This window comes from Mycteria americana, chromosome 2 (genome assembly GCF_035582795.1).
Source record: "Mycteria americana isolate JAX WOST 10 ecotype Jacksonville Zoo and Gardens chromosome 2, USCA_MyAme_1.0, whole genome shotgun sequence".
In the NCBI taxonomy this organism is placed as follows: Eukaryota; Metazoa; Chordata; class Aves; order Ciconiiformes; family Ciconiidae; genus Mycteria; species Mycteria americana.
In genome coordinates, this window is record NC_134366.1 from 34,555,502 (window position 1) to 34,575,325 (window position 19,824).

The 19,824-nt window shown below is 36.6% G+C and overlaps 1 protein-coding gene across 12 annotated transcripts in view; it reads left to right on the plus strand.

Annotated features, from left to right (window-relative positions):
* Positions 1 to 19,824, plus strand: part of HDAC9 (histone deacetylase 9) — a 496,147-nt gene that overhangs the window by 426,150 nt on the left and 50,173 nt on the right. For all 12 annotated transcript variants that reach the window (XM_075492939.1, XM_075492948.1, XM_075492937.1 and 9 more), the window contains one exon: positions 7,555 to 7,673. In XM_075492939.1, the coding sequence (XP_075349054.1) occupies positions 7,555 to 7,673 (119 nt within the window). The remainder of the gene's footprint in view (positions 1 to 7,554; positions 7,674 to 19,824) is intronic.

The following is a 19,824-nucleotide window of genomic DNA, read 5'->3' on the forward strand; positions in this document are numbered from 1 at the left end:
TCCACAAATAAGAGTCTAAAAAGACAGAGGAACATTTAATAGAAAAAGCAGATTTTTTTACTCAGTCACTTTTCAGGGTAAAAGTGTTCTGTAAGGAGATATCCTGCTATTACATGTACTATCTTGGCCTATATTTAGCTTTATATTTGCATACGGGACAGCTTGAAGTCTTTGATCCTTCCAAGGTAACCTCTTCTTTCAATGTATAATCATTTAAAAGATACTTAGACCCATAGCCTTTGAGCAAGCTTACTTACCATAATTTTTAGCCGATCCCTTTACTTAATACCACTAAACTTTGAATTTTACTCAGTTCTAAATATGGATGTGAAAGTGCATTGTTCGTGTGTATATGCATTTGCCCATGTTTCTGGAAGTTGGATAATTTTATTTGACTGTGCTATTAATTTTTAAGTAAATTATGAAAACCACAAAGTAATACTTTTCTCATACTCTTCCTGTTTGTTAACTTTTTCTTATTTTGGTTCTTTTTGTACTAGTGCAGAGACTCTGAATGAGGCATACTGTAGATCAAATGTGGAAGAGTCCTTATAATTACATTGAAACCACCTTTCTAAATAATAATAAAAATGGAAGTATCAGCAGATAGTGTAGTCAATATTTCTTATGCTTTTTGAGTGCTTAAGATGTTGCAATTCCAGCTGTAATAGAATTCAGGAAACTTGCATGCAGGATGCCAAAATAATTCATTTAAAAAGGAACCCACAAATAATAGCCTTAGGCTCTGAAAATGTCTTCAAAAGCCAAAAAAAAAAAAAAAAAGGCAAAGCTGTTGGTGCTTCTAAAACTTTTCATTCAGTGGCACTTAAATAGTCCTACAATTATAACGTTTGAAATTACTAACTTGGGTGCATCCATGGAAGACCTTGACCCTTTAAACACTTTGGCATGTGCTTAAATTTAATACCATGTGTAAATCCCAGTGAAATGACCATGATTTACAGTAGTGAGGATTTTGTATTGATATGGCACCTTTTGCCCCTTGAAGAATAAAAGAAAAATATATTTTGTATCTCCAGAAAACAAATAAGGTAACTATAAAATAAAAGTAAGGACAAGAATATTGACTGTGCTTATAAAAAATAGAGAAGAAATAAAATTATTAAAAAGATATAAAAAGAAAACCTATAAGGATAAAAGAAAAGATATAAAAATAAAGGCTACAAAGATAAAACTTATATAAAAGATATAACTTAGAAACAAATACAGATAAAATCTGCAGAATTTAGGCATACCTTGGAGGGTAAGTTCAGGACAAAGCTGATGGTCAGATCACAGTCAGCAAGGAGTTTGGGGGGAAAGTTCTCAGGTTTGGTTCTGGTGAACTTGGGCTGACAGTAGAACTGGCATAAAGAAATGTCATGAAGGTGAACCAAAATTTTAGTGAGAGCCACTAGTATAAACTCAATTAATACAGAGAAAAAAATCTATCCAATAGTTGTACAGAAATGCTATGTAGCTTTCTGTGAGGATAGGCATTACTTGATATTGTGTTACATTAAAACATATGTGCAAACAACACATAAAAATAATAGATACCATAAGTTCCACATACCTATTGGGGCAATCTTTTAAATACTTTCTGATCTATTCATATCAGGGTGCATTCAACAACATACTTAAACTTGTGTAATTTTAAGGTAGGACAACACAGTGATTGGAACAATATTTTATTTGCAGGATGTGAAACTGAAAAACTGTAGGTAGACCTACATTCTTTCAAGCAAGAGACTGGGTCTCCATTTGGTGGCAAAACCCCCACTCTAATAGCACTAATGCATTGTATATATATTACTTGCAAAATACAGGTCTGGTATAACTGAATAAGTAACAGTGCTTTTATAGTGTTTTCTACTAGTTGAAGTAGTGGACTTAGAGTCTTCTGCATTTTTTTTGAGGTTTTTCCAGGGACAACTAAGGAATTTATTTAAGTCTTTTACCAGCTTTTAGTTTTAGCTGATTCATCTGTGAAGTGGGTACAAGACATGCTTGCTTTAGAGGACTATGCAATCAGAAACAGCTACACTGATTTATACCAGCTGAAGATATGAGCCTTTCCATTTATTAATGTTCTGAAAGTACTTTGAGATCACTGGATGAAAACACTGGAGGATTTTAGAGAAAGAGCAAATAATTTATGTTACTAAGCCATTCCAATCTGCAGTTTTAGAACAGTGTGGATTTTTTTTCTCAATTACATAAATTACTGTCCTGGGCTGGTATTCCTGCTTGTTTCCTTTTTAAATTACCAACACAGTAAAAGAATTGTAGCTATTTGCATCAGCTTAACTTTCCTTGGAGGTTTCCAGCTCTGTGTGATGGTACTTGCAGAGTCATTTCTGGGTTGGGTACTTCTCTGCAATCTCTTCTGGGAGAACAAATGTTTGGGAGCATCCTAACCATGTGCTTTAAATGTACAAAAATAGAATGCAAGAATAAAAGGAACAGAGTCCCTTGGTATAATCTCTTTAATATCTTGCATCTGATGTTCAGAGTGGTGGGGAGAGGAGGATCACATGCCTGATGTTTTCTCTAGGACTACACCCAACTGGAAGCCATCCCTTGGCTTCTCTGCAGACAGCAGTATACCCAAATGGAACATATTAATTCTTTGGGGAAATCTCCTTAGTGGGACAAAAAGGAATCTTTTCAGCTTCCCAGACACATGCTCTGTTCCCAGACCCATCAGACTTAAAGGAGGATCTGCACTACCTTGGGCTGGAGGACACAGTTTCATTGTAACTGCAAAGTTTAGCATGGATAAATAACTCCTGTGATCCAGCTGCTCAAGCTTTCAGGCTTTGACATGTTTATTAATGAAAATGTGAGAGAAAAGAAAGAAACAGTCAGCCAGGCAAGATGCCCCTGTAACTCTGCTGTCATCATTAGGTGAATATGGTATACCAAATATTTATGCTTCTATATGATTCAGGATCACAGAAAATAAATCTCTCTTTTATGTGTTTTATTTTCTTTGGAGAAGGGAACAGAGGAGAGTGTGAGTCATAGTGGAAGAATAAAATTCATTTTTCTTCTGACAAAAACTACTAATTTCGTCGGAGAAGGATCCTGGCATTAACTTCTGTTTGCTGATAACCCCTGCAGCCCAGCTGGCTTCAAGCAGGAAGCTGGTGGCCTGCCAGTCCCCAGTCCGTACTTGTCTGGTGACCTGTGGCCAGAAGCCAAATCATATTTCTTACTCCTGCTGCGGGTAAGACAGTAACTGTTCCTACCTAGGTCTGAGTGAAGGCTGCCTATGCACCCTTGCAAAGGATTTCTGATGAGCAGAGTTTTGACCCTTCGCACCGTAACAAATCCTGCCAGCTGCAGCCTGACTTCTGAGCATAGGGTTGGTCTGAGGAATTTGGGAAGGTTAACATGAATATCTATTAGTGTATGACCAATGCTAGATGTATGCTTTAAAAAAAAAAGCATATTTTCTGTTATGATCTGATTCAGAGGATTCTGTTCTTAGGCAGTTGAGAAGGGAAGTGCTATGGTTATGGAGCTCCTGAGGAGGCAGTCGATGGATGATTTATCTTTCTTACACCTTGCTGTGCTCTCCAGCGTGTAGATGAGATGGGAAAGGAGCAAGATGCAGGGTCTGATGATTACTCCCAAGAGACAGTGAAGGCTCAGGAGCTGTCCCTGCCTGTCCAACCATCCTCACTCTCCTGATGTAGGAGAAACCTGTCTACGAGGGAGAAGTGAGCTTCACGTTGCTCAAATAAAAAAAGGAATGAAATGTAGTGCTTTGTGGGGACTTTCTTTACAGCTGCCAACCTCAAAACATTTTTCTAAAGACAGTTATTCAGGGATAATGAAGGCACTGAAGCCTGAGAGATGGCAAATGCCAAAAGGTTTTATTTATGTCCTGGTGAAATTTAGTCCATATTTTAAAATGTACGTATACGATTCCTTATAGCACTTCATAAGATAGGAAAGAAAATTCTTCTTGTGAAGAAATTTACAGGTGTGTTTTGTGCCACAAAGGAGTTCCTGCCAAGGTTAGAGAGGTTAACAAAGGTTAGAGAGGTCTTACCTACGCAAAGTTCAAAACAAAATGCTATGGTCCTCTCTGCAATTGAGATACTTGCGGCTGTCATCTTTTTGAAAGGCCAAATAGTAGTTTTGGCTGCCGTAACAAGGACCATGGACACCGTGAGATGTTTTAGAGAAGAGTCAAGCTTGCTATCCTACTAAACGGATTACATTTTCCATAACATCTTTTTTAAAGAAAAGTCCGTAGAGTTTCTGTTCAGTATTAAATCAAGAACAGTGTAACATGGATGAGCTCTGACATTCCAAGTCCCTCAATATTATGGAGGATGAAAGAGAAATGAACAATGACACAGGTCTTGTGGGCACATAGGTTAGCTCTTCTGGTATGTAGTATGCAGAGTAGCAGCAGCAAAGTTCTGTCATAATTTGTGAGACAGTATTATAACAAAAGCAGGGTGCTATTCTTCTGGTGAAATTTGACAGGCACTGTGTACATTTTTAAAAGAAAAAAAATCTTTCTTTCAGAAAAACCCTCTTAGGTCTTATTTTAGTCATGTGAATTCAGGTAATACTGAAAGCAGTAACAGAACAGTGAATTCTAAATGCCACCTCTGGTTATTATCCTTATAGCCTCCTCCTTCCTTTAGCTGAGATTCCTATATATCATTTCTGTAGAGATTTATGAATATGCTACTATTTCCTGTTCAGTACTATTAAAGATGGTGTTAATAGCTATTCCTGGTGCTTTGTGTTGAAAGACCTTGCTTTCAGTATTTAATAATTTTACTAACCTTGCCCAGTGTGGCTGGCAGTTTTCATGTCAGACATATTTATTTGATAAAAATTTTGAAGAAACTGTGGCTAAACAATTTTTGCTGCTTCTAAGAATGAAATTAAGGCTCAAATGCATTGTTTTGTGCAAGTTATAAAAAAATGTGCTGACATCTTTACGCTTTTGAGCAAGGTCTTGAAATGTGGTAGAAGTGTGGTAGATTTTCCCAATGCTCCACGTTATAATACTCTCAAAAATCTCATTCTGTGTTGGCCTGGTTAGGTTTGTCAGTGCTCAGCAACTTGAGTTTCCGGAGCTTCTGTCTGCACTGAACACAGTCCATCCTCTGACTCCTGAGCATTGTCTATGCTGTATTCCGTGGTGCTGCCATTTTATTTGACATGAAGAAATAAAAAACAGAGCCTGACTTGAATTTGAGGAAATGTGAATGGAGAGGAGGAGGGCAAAAGCTCAAGCGGCTGCAGATAGGGAGGGTTCTCCATAGGAACCCTCCTTCTTTCAGTGTATAAGATATTGGTGCTATGGGACAGATCAAGATTGCATATCAGCCACAGTCCTCATCACTAATCAGGATCCGTGCCACATGTGTTGCAGACGTGGGGAAGTTTGGGAAGTATGTGTTGCTTCAGACAATGAACATATAATTAGAGTATCAGAAGGTATGTACATAAGAAAGATAAGATGTAGTTGCATAGGAGGTCTTTATTCCTGATATTGTTCCCTAACTTTGTGGAGATTAGCCTGCAAAAATGTTCAGTCACTATACTGTCTAATGTTATTATTCATATGTGTACTTTGTGTGTTATATAACTATACATCATGGAACTATAGGAAAAAGACCTAGAAGAGAAGTAATCTGACCTCCTGCCTCAGGGCCATGTTAGCTTGAACCTATAGCAAGCTTGATGGATATTTGTTTTATCTATTATAAAAAACCTCAAAGAGATGGAGACTCTTCAATTTTATTAAACATTTTATTTAAATGATTATCTATCCTTACTATTAAAAAGCTTTTTCCAGTGTCTGAACTACAGCTTTCCTGCTGCAACTACTTCATGTCCTATCCACAGTGGAAACGCAGAACAAGTTATTGCTTTCCTCTTGCAACAACCGCTTACCTATTCATGGACTTTTATCATGTTTACTCTCATGTTATGTGAATCAAATAATTATAATTCTATCATTTTATCCACTTAGGTCACATTTTTTAGAATTTTTTTCTTTCCTTTTGTTCTCTCAAGTTGGTTAGGTCCTTCTTGAAGTGCAATGCTCAATACTGGAATCCATACTTCAGCAGAGGCCTACTAATGGCATGTAAAAAAAGGAATATTTCACAAATTATACCACTTCGCCTGAAGACATTCGTGGTGCAATTTCAGTGAAATCACTAGAAAAATGAAGTTACCTCTATCCTTTTTTCTAATGTAAAACGATATTCATTGAAATGCTGTATGTCCTGCCAAAGACTTTTTACTTAGTGTGAATTCTCCTTTTCTCTTGACTAACAAATAAAAGGAACACTTTCCTAATACTAAAATTACCTTTGAGGAAATCAGAGCAAAATAAAGTTTATAAAACACAGATCAAAAACTAAACTAAAGAAAAACCTAGAGAGTTGTTAAAATATTATTAATATGCTTTTTTTTCACCACAGAAAACCTTAATCTTTCAACAAAAACATGATCTCTTTGGCCTAAGTTGATTCAATAATAAATAAATAAATATTGAACTAAGACAAATAGTGTTACACGTGCAAAATTGATCTTCAGATTTTGACCAGTGTAGACCAACTAGGATTTCCTTAAGTTAATATATTTGGAATAGAACATTCATTTGTGTATTTCCCTTTTAATGTTAGTCATGTGCCCCTGAATTAGCACAGTCATTACAGGCTTAGCGTTTGTTGCAACAGTGTTAAAGCCATCCTGACACCTTTCCTTCGGAAAGTCAGCCTGAAGGAAGACGTCTGCGAGTGCAGAATGCAGGATTTTATCTTCTCCTTCAACACATCTTTAATGCTTTGAGTTTGGAGAAGACTGAAAACAAAGTGAAAAATATCCCCATGGAAGTTTGTCAAGGAAGGGGTTAAAAAAGTGGAATCTTTGTGACTGTGAAGGGCTGAATTATCTTCCTGACACCAGCAGGGGTTGCTGTCACTAGTTTGTGGTTGTCACATTCCTGTTATGCTTGACCTTGGAAAGGCTTGACAACATAGTCTGGATTTGATTAAGGGAATTTCATGTTTTTCCTTTGCTAGAGTCACCCCCCACCTCGACAAACATTTAAAAATGTTAAGAAGAAAAAAAAAGTTTGGAAAGCAAACATTTTCCCAAAAGAAATTTATAGTTCAAATTTACACCAAGTTCGCACTAACTGGAGCAGTCCGGGTTTCCACTCAGGCTTTGAGTGTTCTCTGTAAACCATTAGTCACTTCCCTGGAAGAGGCAGCTTTTTATAGGCAGCAGGATAAAACAGGCACAGATGTGTGTGTAATATTAGAGGCTTTCATATGTACCTGCATTTTTTTTTCTCCCTCAATTGTAGAAAAGACAAAAGAGTGACTATAGAAAGAGATTAATTGAAGTCTTGGACTTTGTTTGGTTTTGGACAGCTACCATGAAGATTGGTTTAATTAAAAGAAAATATCTTGTGTTGTGGATTTTTGAGTTTGTGGCAATTTATGTCATAAAGATAGAAGTCTTTTAATTTTTAACAGGTTGGTTTTCTTCACTCTACAGGACTGTGATTATGCCAGCTGCCAATGAATTTGACCCAGAGATTGTCCTGGTGTCAGCGGGATTCGATGCTGTGGAAGGCCATGACCCTCCGCTGGGCGGGTACAAAGTCACAGCTAAATGTAGGTATCATCATAAGGCGCATGTTTCTGAGTTGGTATTTTTTCTAGTTAGGAACCTTATTTTAAGTCCAGCTTACGTCCATATTTCTATTTTGTGAGATGACACCCATGTCACTGAGGGCAGGGACTGTCCATCCGTTAATACTCAGAGATGCCCGTGGAGCTGTGGGTCCCACCCAGTTCACAGACAGGGTGGAAATGAACATATTAGCGTTTCTGGCTCACTCCTTTCTGTTCCTCTTGGCATTTTTGTCTTGGCTTTTTAAAGTATTATTTTTCTGGCATTCAAATAACATTTTAGAGGTTTCATGCTTTTCAATAGGCCCCATTTTCCAAATGCTGGAGTAAGTTATTTCTCTTTAAATATATATTGGAGATTTTAGACTTTGGAGGCCTAAATCCAATCTCATATTGCTCTTTTGTTATTGTAATCTTTTCAGCTTGATGGCATTAATCCTGAATTACATCAGTGTTCATGAAGGCCAAAGTTTTCTAAAAGACTACTCTGTTGGGTCTCAATGTTTCGATGTCCATTTCAGTCCTCTAAAATGTGTGCTCATGGCAGAGATTTAATACTTTCTGAAAGACAGGTCTGTCTGAGGTGTCTCAAATGTAGCACTCCAAAGTCACTAGCTCTTACAGGATATTGTGGCCCAACTGATTCTGAGCCTGGGATGTTAAGCAAGACTGGGTAATGTAGTAACGCTCTGTACAGTAATGTTCATTGTAACATCACTATCTATAAATCACTTTTCATGAGACAACACAAAATGGTTTCCTAATGCAATGCTGTCAATAATTTTCTTCAGTGTATATACTTTTCTCCAGTGTATCTCAAGAAATACTGTAATAACACTTAAATAGTTATTAAATATGGATCTCTGCTGCTAATGTCAAATGCCTTGGGAAAAGTCTGAAGAAGTCAATGAGACCTAATGGCATTTAACACACTGCACGAATGGACTCCAGCTCAGAGGATTTTGTCCTTCTGACCTCTGCCTTTTGTTACAGGTCAGTAGAACAAAGTTGGTGTTTACCTCAGGAGGAGCAGGGAATAGACACATATCTTTTATTTTCATTTTAACTGCATGCTGCACAGGGTCCCCTGAATACCAGGGACGAAAGGATAGATGGAGACCTAGAGTGACTGTCCATAGTGCCGTGCCGTGGAAAGCAAGAATGCAGAGAGCAGTGCAAGGGCCTACCCAAAGACCCTCACATAGGTGCTAATGCACCAGTGGATCGGAAAGGGGACATCCCTGTGGCTGCAAGTAAGGCGTATTGAGTTTTAGCACAGCTTTTCAGGTTGATGTAGTGGTTGCACTAGAGAGGAAAGAAACATAGCAGCCTGTATGCATGTTTGAGTATCACTTACCTGTGTACTATGATTTTTAGTAAAACACTGTGCATGAAAAAGTCCTTCGTAAGAGGTTTACTCACTATTTTTTCCATAAGTATGGTTCCTGGTCAAAGGCACCATTCCATAAGCTTATGTGGTAGGGAGATGAGCTTTCAACTGGTACAAATAGATATTTTGTTGAGAAGCATTGTGTAATTATCTGTATTTAGCAGCTGAGAATGCATGCTACATGTCCCTTAAGCATGCATAATGCTCCAGTAAGATGCTTTGGCATACATGATGTTCTGGCATAACAGCTTCAACAACTTAACTAGAAATTGCAATAAGATTCATATTTCCCTCTCAGGTTAGACTGAATTTCACCCTGACAGCAAAGAAAAACTGTTTGATATTGGAATCAGTGTTAATTTTCATTCATGAACTAATTAATGAACTCTTCATAACTTTTTTTAGAAACTGAAATCTTAGTACATTTTTTAATATGACTGCACATCTACAAGTTGCACATGTGCTGTAAGCAAAAAGGGGTGATTTACAGTAGGTGGCTCTTGTTTAAATTAAGGGAAAAGCCAAGATAGACCCAGATAATGATCATGCACCTGAGGGATGAATAAAGCCTTTTGTATAGAGCCAAAGGAATTTATTATTTCCCCAAAACAAAATTCTCCACATTCCACCATACCATTTTAGAACATAGCATACTATATGTGGTATGTAGAAAAATGAACAGTCTATTAAAAAAATATAAAGTCTAAAGAGAAAAGTTCATGTTAAAGACTAAAAATAGATATTAATGCAAATTTTTATATAATTGGTTTGTAATAATTAGAAATTATGCCCAAAACAAGTAAATGTAAAGTAAATATTAACCTGTAAATATTTTTTCTTTGTACATGTTTAGCACTTTGTGTACACTTAATACATTGAATTTTCTGATTTCTATGACCCAATACAAACTTTACACATATAAACTAGGAAGAGATTGACGTCCAAGGAGAGAATATGGGTCCTTAGCTATTAACCTTGCTGTTAAAGAGAGTTAGGGAGACACTAGATTCTTGATAAGGAATTATTTATGTCTTTCCTTCAGAGTACTGTCAAAGACAAAAAATTGAAATGTATTAACCAATCAGCATTCCCAAGTCATAAAGTAAAAACCATAGGATGAAGATAACAGATTGGACTAATTACAGCCTTGGAGTAACCATATAGCAGGCAATTACATACAGCAAAAATTGGTCTACTAAAGCTACACAGTTTGAGAGGTGTAAATTATAAACTGCTTTAACCCAGTATTTTAATTTTTTGCCATATCGACATACAATCTGATTTACTGAGGAGTTGCCGTTTCTGACTAGTAAACAAACACATCAGCAACAAAATAGTCATATATATTTTTGCAGCTGATTTTAAATGCATGGGTCTGATGTCTGATTGACACAGCGAGGTGACCCTCAGCTCCTCTGGAAGGATGTAGGATGGAAGAAGGCCAACTGAGATCAGTGATGATAGCAGAGCTAGGAGATAATTTATCTCCGGTCCCATTAAGTAATGAAATCACTAATGGTCTTTTTCTATTGAAAAAAAGAGATAGTGTTTAAAAAGGATTGGAAGGGAAGTTTGAATCTTTCCTTTCTTATTGCACGTTTCAAATCACTTTCTGCAAGTAAATCTTTTTCTCCAACTGCCTTTGCAATTTGTCCTTGTCTGTTGATTTTTTGAGCAGAAAAGTTTTCACTAAACTAATGAATATTTAACTAACTTTTACCTGGCCCCAAACCAGATTTTGTTTGGTGCAATGTAGAATTGAGAATGAGCATTAGCTAAAACATTTGTTTCAACCCCAACTTTGAGGATTTCACAGGCACATTTTTCTTTGTGTTGGCTCTTTTTACCCTTTGTTCCAATCCTCCCTCTCACTGAAGTGCTACCATTTCAAAAGGTGCTTGTATATACCTAGGTACACATACATGTCTTGAACATATACTCAACCCATGTGCATAAACTTTGTGATGGATTTTATATTCTGTTAAGAAAAAAATGGGCTTCAAAGGCTTGAGATGACTGGTGGCATATGGCAGAACTCTCTGCTGCCAGGAAGCTCTCAGGCCTTTGCTACCAGCTATATTCCTACTATCTTAGTAAGAAAAGGCAAGCTTTATCAACAACACAGTTTATAAGACCACCTAGCCTAATTAGAAACAGTAGGTATACTTTTGAATGCACAACCACTTTGTCCTGAAGAAGATCTTCCCAAAAAAAGGTGTTGTGTCTGAAAAGGAGTTTCTTTTTCCATATATACCTTTTTTTTTTTTCTGATAAAGATATTATCTCCACTCACAAACTCTGCCTTGCCTGTGTCCTTATGCTATGATAACTGCACTAAGTTTAACATCAAAAAGTAAAGAAAATAAAGCGAGACACACAACACACTAAACCTTTCTGGTAGTCCTCTCAGCCCAAGGTCTTGCATCAGTTATAGGTGCCAACTACTGCTCAGGAGCTTCTCTAACTTCCGGTAGGGTCTGGTTCAGATTGTCAGGGATATTCAAGCAACTTATCTCAGATTTTACTTTCTATGGGCCCTCACTTGTGACTCAAGCTTAACTTCATTAGCCGAAATAGTGGAATATCTTTTGTATTGTCAAATCCATCTTTAGTATTGGCATAGCTCTGTCCATGTTGCTTGATTAAACTGGTTCCCGAAGCCGTGTGGTAAAGGCAGATGCAGCAGCGGAAGCTCTCTCATGCACAACTCTCTTATGCAGAGTAACTATTCATGTCTTTGTTTAGATCAGAAACTATAAAGGTGCTTTAATTTTACTGTAAACTATAATCAGATAAGGGGAAAACATGCCTCAGTTCCTGACTAGCCTAATATTTCCTTTTTATTACTAGAAATGTATTATTTTTTCAATAAAGTAACAGATAAAATATCAGCACAATATATTACATATTATAAAAACATAGTTTTATCACATCCACTTTTTGTATGGGAGTAGTAAAAATTGTATTGACAATGAAATATAACAAAAATAAAGGGGGAAGAAATGAAGGGGATAAAGGAGTTTTATACTTAGAATAGTAAGGAGATGCCTAAAGAATATGAATCTACTCGTCCATCTTATCCTGATGATGCTTAGGTGGAACTACTGAAGATAGAGCTGATACATTCTGCACTTTATTTTATAGTTAATTTTTACAACCTCTGCTAAAATGTATGGTGTTATCACACCATTTGAATTCTGTACAGTGAACAGGTCTGAAAAAGAGCTGCCAGATCTGATCATAAATTTGCAAGTTGTTAGATCTTGTAAGAGCTCTGTTTTTAAATTTAGCTCTGCTGACTGAAGTTCTCCCTGTAACATTATCCTGAGGTGAAGTACTTTCTCTTTGTTTTATAGAGCAGCCCTTAGAATAATACTTGCATTAAAGTCACTGAGATCACTTTACTGTTCAACTAAATATTGTACATAATTGCTGGTTAAATGGTGACCATTCCATAAAAGGAATAAAGTAAATAGCGAAGTGTCAAGCAAGAATGAAGATTTTTTTCAGGGTACTTACCTTCCTGAAGCACTGTGTTTGTTAAGGGCTATGATGATTTACTGGAGTTTTCCTGTTGTTTTACTCTCTTACTCCAAAGATGCTATTTGACACCAGCGTGCAAAATAAGATCAGCAATTAGCAGTAGGAAAAGATACCACTGCAGGTATTTAAAGAGTAAATTATATTTTGACACTTTGGATACCTGTCTACTGTTATGCCAAATTTGTGATGCAAGGTTGATCCAATGTCTAGAGTATAACTGACTCTTACTAAGCAGATTTGCAACTTTAAAAGTTTTTATTTTAGGAAATTGCAATAACTCCCTTAATTTATCAAAAGCTGCATTATGCTGTGATACACACCATTCAAGCGGGACCAATGAAAAACGTGCTAAAGCTATGAACAGTTTCCCTCCTCACGAGCCCTCAGCAGGTAGGGCTTAGAGGACTTCACTGTAACAGTGCACTATCTTTCTGATTAATCATGGCAGAGGAAACAATTAATGCTCTAAACAGTTTATTTCCAAAGGATATGTCAGCCTAAGTGGCAGAAATTAATGTGTAAAATGGGCTGCTGACTTACATGTAGCCTACACATTAGGCTTCCATCCTACATTAGCCTACACATTCCTTCCATCGAGGAATCTCTTCTCATGGCTGGAAACAGTACTTCTTAGAATACAAGTAAGAGCAACCAGGTTGAACTTGGGTGCCTGTCCTGTTGTTTTCTGCTTTGTTGGTTTTTTTTTTTTTCCTGGAAGCACTTAATTTCTAAAGGAGTCCCCAAATAATATTGTAACTGTCTGCTGGACAGTACCTTGGACTGACTGTGAGTTGTTTAGGGTAGAGTGATTGTAATGTCTTTGGGGAGGGACTACACTTTCTTGTGATTGTCTGAAAGATCTTCCCTGACACTTGACACCAAAAAAGAGTCCTGACTGAGACTACTGGGGCTAATGTAATAGGTAAATGTTAAAGGAAGGCAAGCAAAAAGATTCCATGCAAATTGACAGCTGACTAAACAGAATAGTAGTTTTGACTTGGTAGCTGTTTAAACACAATTCAAGTCTCTAAAAATATCATTGCGGGCTTTTATGATTCCATGTCTCATTTCTTCTCTTCACAAGCAAGAAATTTTTTTTTACTCAACTATCAGCACAAGAAGCTATGATCTTGGAAAGTCTGGCACTACCTGCTTCAGACTGCAGTTCCAGCAGACGGTATGAGCTGCTCCAACAGCTCATTGCCATAGAAAAGGGAGGTTGCATGCCCCTTCTCCTTCTGAATTGTCGATTATTTACCTTGCACTGGCTCTGGTTCTTGTCAGATCTCTCTGTAAACACATGCAGCATTAACTCATCAACCCATCAGAAAACTTAATCAACCAAAAAAGTAGAGAGATTTCTGTGGGCTATGAAGCTGAATCAGATTATGGAGGGACCAATGTGTGCCACAGCTAGTGGAAGGGGGGCAGGGGCAGTAGAGAAAGGGAGAGATGGAGTAGGATACCTTTTGGTATCAGAAAGCTGTTAAATTAACTCATTTGCCACAGCTGCCTTCTTGTCTGAATTCTTCTGAGTTCAGAGATTTGATTTGGTTAACATAATTTGGTTATCTTTGCGGTACTGGAGGTGATAAGGTGTTTATCCAGCAGGATAAATCTTGAGCGTTTGACTCAGAGCTAAAAGCATTGGAGGTGGGGTGGAGCAATGATCATTCATATAGTTTTTCACAGGGGAGTCTCCTGATTCATATCAGAAATTTTCCTTTTGTTCCTTTTGTCTCTTGGAAACTACAGGGTACCCAGTGACTGGCAAGCAAGAAAGCATAGTATCAAGAGTTTTTTTCCAGTTGTTCACTTGGAAAGCAAAATTTGGGTTTTCTCTAGGGTGATTTCTTGAATACTAATTGAATGGTTGCTTGGTACAATACAAAAGGCATCAAAATAGATGACAAGTTCATTGGTGACCTACCCTCAGACATGAGTATTTTCATGGGGTTTACTAGGAGAAGGAAAGCATTTTGATTTCTTTTTCCTCCTAGCCCACAGCAGTTGTTGCCGTAGCATCTCCTATGGCCTGGGCATGGCCATTGGATTGCCCAGCCTCCCAAGTCAGATTATCCTGCATTTACTCCTGCATTTGTACTCCTTAAATTCACTCTTGCACTGCAAATATCAGTGAATTATTTGCCAGTGATTCCAGGGTCTGGTACATTCTTGACACTTACACTACATTTAAATTTATGCATATGAAATGTAGAAAATTTCAGAAATCCTGTTCTGTGAGGAAGAGTAGTCTATTGGCTCCTGTGGAAATTGAGCAGAGATTGGAATTCACTGTATAAAATTAGCATCCTCTCTAGGGCATAACATAGTAAAAGGCAAAGGTGAAGATACCAGAGGATAAGTCCCTTTGTTTGAACAATTCACCTCATTTACTGAGGCCAGGGAAATCCTCATCTTCAGACTTTGGGACACTCGTGTCTAACTGAATATGTATTTAAAACACATCTGAAGGATTCAGAAATCTTAGTATTGATTTTATTATTGCTCAGTGTTTTCAATGACTGTCTAGTTAACTGGTGTGCCTTCCAGAAAGGGTCTCCCTTAAGCAGGAAGTGAAAGCAATTAGAAATATTAATAAATAAATGCTGATTTGACCTGCTCTTTCACTTAGCCTTTCTTTCTGTAAATCAGCCAGGAGAGATTTCCATTTTCCACTCCTGCTCCTGCACCACAAACAGAAGATGTGTCTGCTGGCTAGTTAACTAACTTGTGCAAGTGAAAAAACACCTGTATACTATGTTCCAGATATACAGTGCCGATCCATCTGCAGAATGCATCAGGTGCCAGTTCCTTGATTTAGGGCAGTTGCTGGGGACAGGACAGAGGATAGATTACAATGGAAAAAAAGAAGATCTATAGAACCATTAAGAATTATTTTCCCTTTTCGGTCATCTTCCCTTATCTTTTCACCTACCTCTTGTTATTTTTTCTTTCATGCTACAGTAGTGACATTGGCTAATGACAATAACTGATGTGAGGGGTGCAAAAAAGGTAAAATTGGTGGCATCTTCTCTCAGTTTTGAAATTTAAACTTATGAAATCATTGTTCTTATTGAAACCAAAAGACTGTCATTTAGTAGAAGAAAGAAAAGGAAAAAGAATTTTTTTGCTTAGGCAGTACTAGACTTGTCAGATTATAATTTAAATACAGCAAATTAAATATAAGTTTTTAGGGCCATTTTGAAACTAATGGAGCTTGACACAGTGTTCAGCAACTTGCATGTGCCTTTCACAGGATAGGGTCCTGAGAGAAAATTGTTGAAAGACATCTCCAAATGTGGATTTCTCCATAACAAAGTGTCTGATCTTTTATAGCATCATTGCATTGGGAATTAGGCTTGTCTTTGGGAATTTGTAAAGCCTTTAGTAGAAGAGCATGATTTATGTCTTAGAATTTAACTATTCTCTGTAATAAATAGAAATGCGCCACAAGTATTTACTTGGTTGCGCCATGGGAAAATTTTTAACATATTGTTCACAGCTTCAGAATGCTATAAAAGAAGCCATGTAATTTTCAGACCGGACTATCCTTTGTGATTTCTAACCAATATATTTGATTAATATCTTTCAAAAGAGACACCAGCCAAAATGTTTACATCTTATTAGGCAGAGAATAAGGGAGCACACACAGTTTTGATTATGAGCTTGGATGGTTCCTTTCTTTGGGCTTCACATCCCTACTACTTAAGGCAGACTGTAACTTTAAGATGTTATCTCTTGCCTGCACAAATAAACAGCCAGTTATGCTTTTTATGGTGGGTAGTTCTCAAACCAACAGGGGATTAGAAGATATTAGCTGGAGTTTGTGGTTCCCTGCTGAACTATCACGGGGTCCATGGATTCCTGTCCTGAATATTTCACAGAGCAAACACCTCTTATCTGGGGTGATATTCTCACACTGGCCTCTTGGCCATGGACTTCAAAAGCTGATCACAGGGAGGGCTAGAGAGGCAATAACCCTTAATATAACAGTCTCTCCTGATAGGGACAGACAGGGTAAAGGTAAGGCGTCTGAAGTTTGCTCTTGTGTGTTTAGCCCCATGGGGTGATAAGGGGCCATCTGTTTTTTTGGTCTGCAAACTCATCTTTTTCACACTATCCCACTATCAAGTACACTTCAGGTCTGACTGGTATCAGCACCAGCAATTCTTCACTGATCTGGAGAGATTTTCTTGGTATTTTTAGCTTTGATCCCAGACAATTGTCTTAGTTGCTGTTGTGTTGGGGTTTTTACCCAAGCAAACATATAAAATTAAATTTAAAAAATTAAGTTCAAGGTTCTATTGGCTCAAAGAAAAGAAATTATTAAAACAGGGCTTATAACAGGTATGTTAATTATTTGTGGGTAAAGGGAAATGAGTGGTTACCCATGTGATTAAACTAAAAACTTGAATTCATGGCAGCAGTTTCAAAAAGTCAAATATTATGCAGCACCACACAGGATGCTTGCACCTTAATTAATTGTTCAAATACAATATCAGTACTACGAATTCTAGAAGTTAAAAAACACTGCTTCAGACCTCAAAAATATTGTAAGAGTTATTAAAATACTACCCAGATTTCTTTTTGCTGTGGAGCTCCCAGGACACACTTCCTTCATATTTTAAGCTTTTCCCTGCAGCCATTTCTTTATCAACTGAACAGTGAGATTCTATGGCAATCTCCTGATTATAAAAGCTTTAATGCAAACACTTAATACCATGTAATCTGCAATAAAGTGGTGCAAGTTGCCAACGCTGGCACATTTTTAAAAAAATCCCTACTTTTTTTCAGCATTTTAATTACTTTTGTTTGTTGGTTGGGGGTGGTGGTGGTGTTTTCTTTAAGGAAATTGTTCTTACTTATACCAACTAATTGCCATAAAATTGCTGAAAATGCAAGAATGTAGATCCTAATCCCACAAGCTTTTACTCACTTTGAGCAGTCCTGTTGATTGAGACCACTCTAGCAACCTGATTAATATTTACTGAAATAAGTAATGTTTACAGGGACAGGCCTTGCATTGTAAGTATTAATATGGTACAAAAACACATGCGAAAAACTCTTCAAAAGCATATTCACATAAGAAAGCTGTTATTTAAATACTTCCTGAAGTTTTACAGAATTAACATGGAAAGAAAAAGGAATAGTTCTGCTGTAAAATAAATCCATTTGAAATGCATTTAGTGGTAATTTATTTACTTCAGATTCCCTCTCAGATTCCCCATCATTGATTATGGTTCATATACACTAAAATGGACCAAGGGACAGATCTTGGAGGATCTTCTTCTTTGGAAGAAGAAACTAAATATAAGTATGTATCCAGAAGAACAAAATATTGCTAATCAAAATTCACTTACTTCCCGGTTTCTGTTTGTGATAGTAAATGTTAGCATGAATTAAATACTTGTTTCCTTTGATCCATAGTCTTATCCCTTTTCCTTAGATTCCTTCCTGTAAAAAAGACTGGTTCTCTAGCTATATGGTGACCAAAAACTTTTCAGTATCTGGCATTGCATCCATTTAGGTGCAGTTTGGTTGTGAGGGCTGGTTTCTAAATCTGTTTTTTACTTACTTAAAATGGATTAGCAATCTCTACAAGCAAAACAAAACAAAACTGTTCCACCTAATAGTGGAATGTATCCTTCAATAAAATGTCTGGGTTTTAAATGTGCTAGCTTCAAAATTATTTTCCTAATGTGACTACTTAAAGTCAGATATGAATTCAGTGACTACGTTGTATGGAAAGATGATCACTCACATGTATGCCACATAATTTATATTTTCATTTATGATTGCAGTTTAGGCATATTGTGTATGTTCTTCTGCATCGTTTACTTATTATTAGGCAATGTTCAAGGTTTGCAAAGAATAACTTACAATTTTTTAGCATAGTATTTTTATGCTGCCAAAAGAAATGATAAATTTAAAAATTGAGATATAGGTAAATGTCAATTTAAAAAATTGATATATTTTCACAAATATGCTTTATTTTGAAAATGTTCATATTAATTTCTTTCTTTTTTAAATTAAAGACAAACGGCATTATTATTTCTTTCTGTTAAAAATGTGTAATTTCTACACAAACAATGGAAAAAATGAACAAGAATATCTTTACTTTTTGTAGAAAAAATGTATTGACTAGTAACAAATCAAATCCAATTGTTATTATTTGAATATATTTTATTTGTATTAAAAAAAAGTATCTGTAGTCTCAGATATGACTATTGCAAACAAATCCTTTATTTTCAGCTGAAAGTTATGGTTCCTTCCAAGTACAGGAAGTGTCTTTTATGGTTCCTACACTGGAGGAACAGCTTTGCAGTAAAATCATGTTTGAATATGACTGCTCTGTGTACTAACAAATTTACCAGGAATTGCAAGAAATTTTGTATAATCAGTTTTAAAATAGTTGCATATTTATGTCCAATGTTTCAAAGCATCTTAGCACACAAGTAAAAACGGTAAAGTGGAACCTAGTATTGCTGAATCTTCAGAAGCCAGCATAAACAGGTTAAAAGTAATTTTTCATTCACCCAAACATGCCAGTAAGCAACCTTCTTAAATCTTCATCAAGCTCTGGGAAAAACAGTAAGGCAAATCTATTGATCAAGTGATAAGATGTTATTTCAAAACTTGTAATTTAATTAACAAATATGCTACATCAAAGGAGTTATCAAAAAAAATGTGATGTTTATATGACCTTGTGAACAAAACTTTATTTTTCTAGTGGTGTCAACTGCATCAACTGTAGCTTTGTAGAATATACATGAAGACAGTGCATACGTTCTGAACCATGTAATTTTTTTCTTTTGACCCTTTTTGGGTGTATACATTCCCACACACAGTGCACACCTCTGGGAATTTCCCAGCAGGCTTTTTGAGGAAAAACATTGAGGTCACAAAAGTTTAAAGGAATTACATGGAAAAAAGGACATGGAAAAAAGTAGCAGATCTGAAATGTTTGCATCCACCAGGAGTTTCAGCCCTTCCACTTCATTGACAATCACCGGGGTTTTTTTCCAAATCACATTACAAATTTGAAAATTATCTAAACTGGCATTGGTTTTTATAATGGTTTAAGTTACTGATAGGGAATAAAGAAGATTACTTTAAAAAACACTTAAGGGGGTCTGTGCAGTTTTAATAGCTTGAGTGAAACAAAACACCAAACAGGATGTCTTTGTCCCCTTTGAA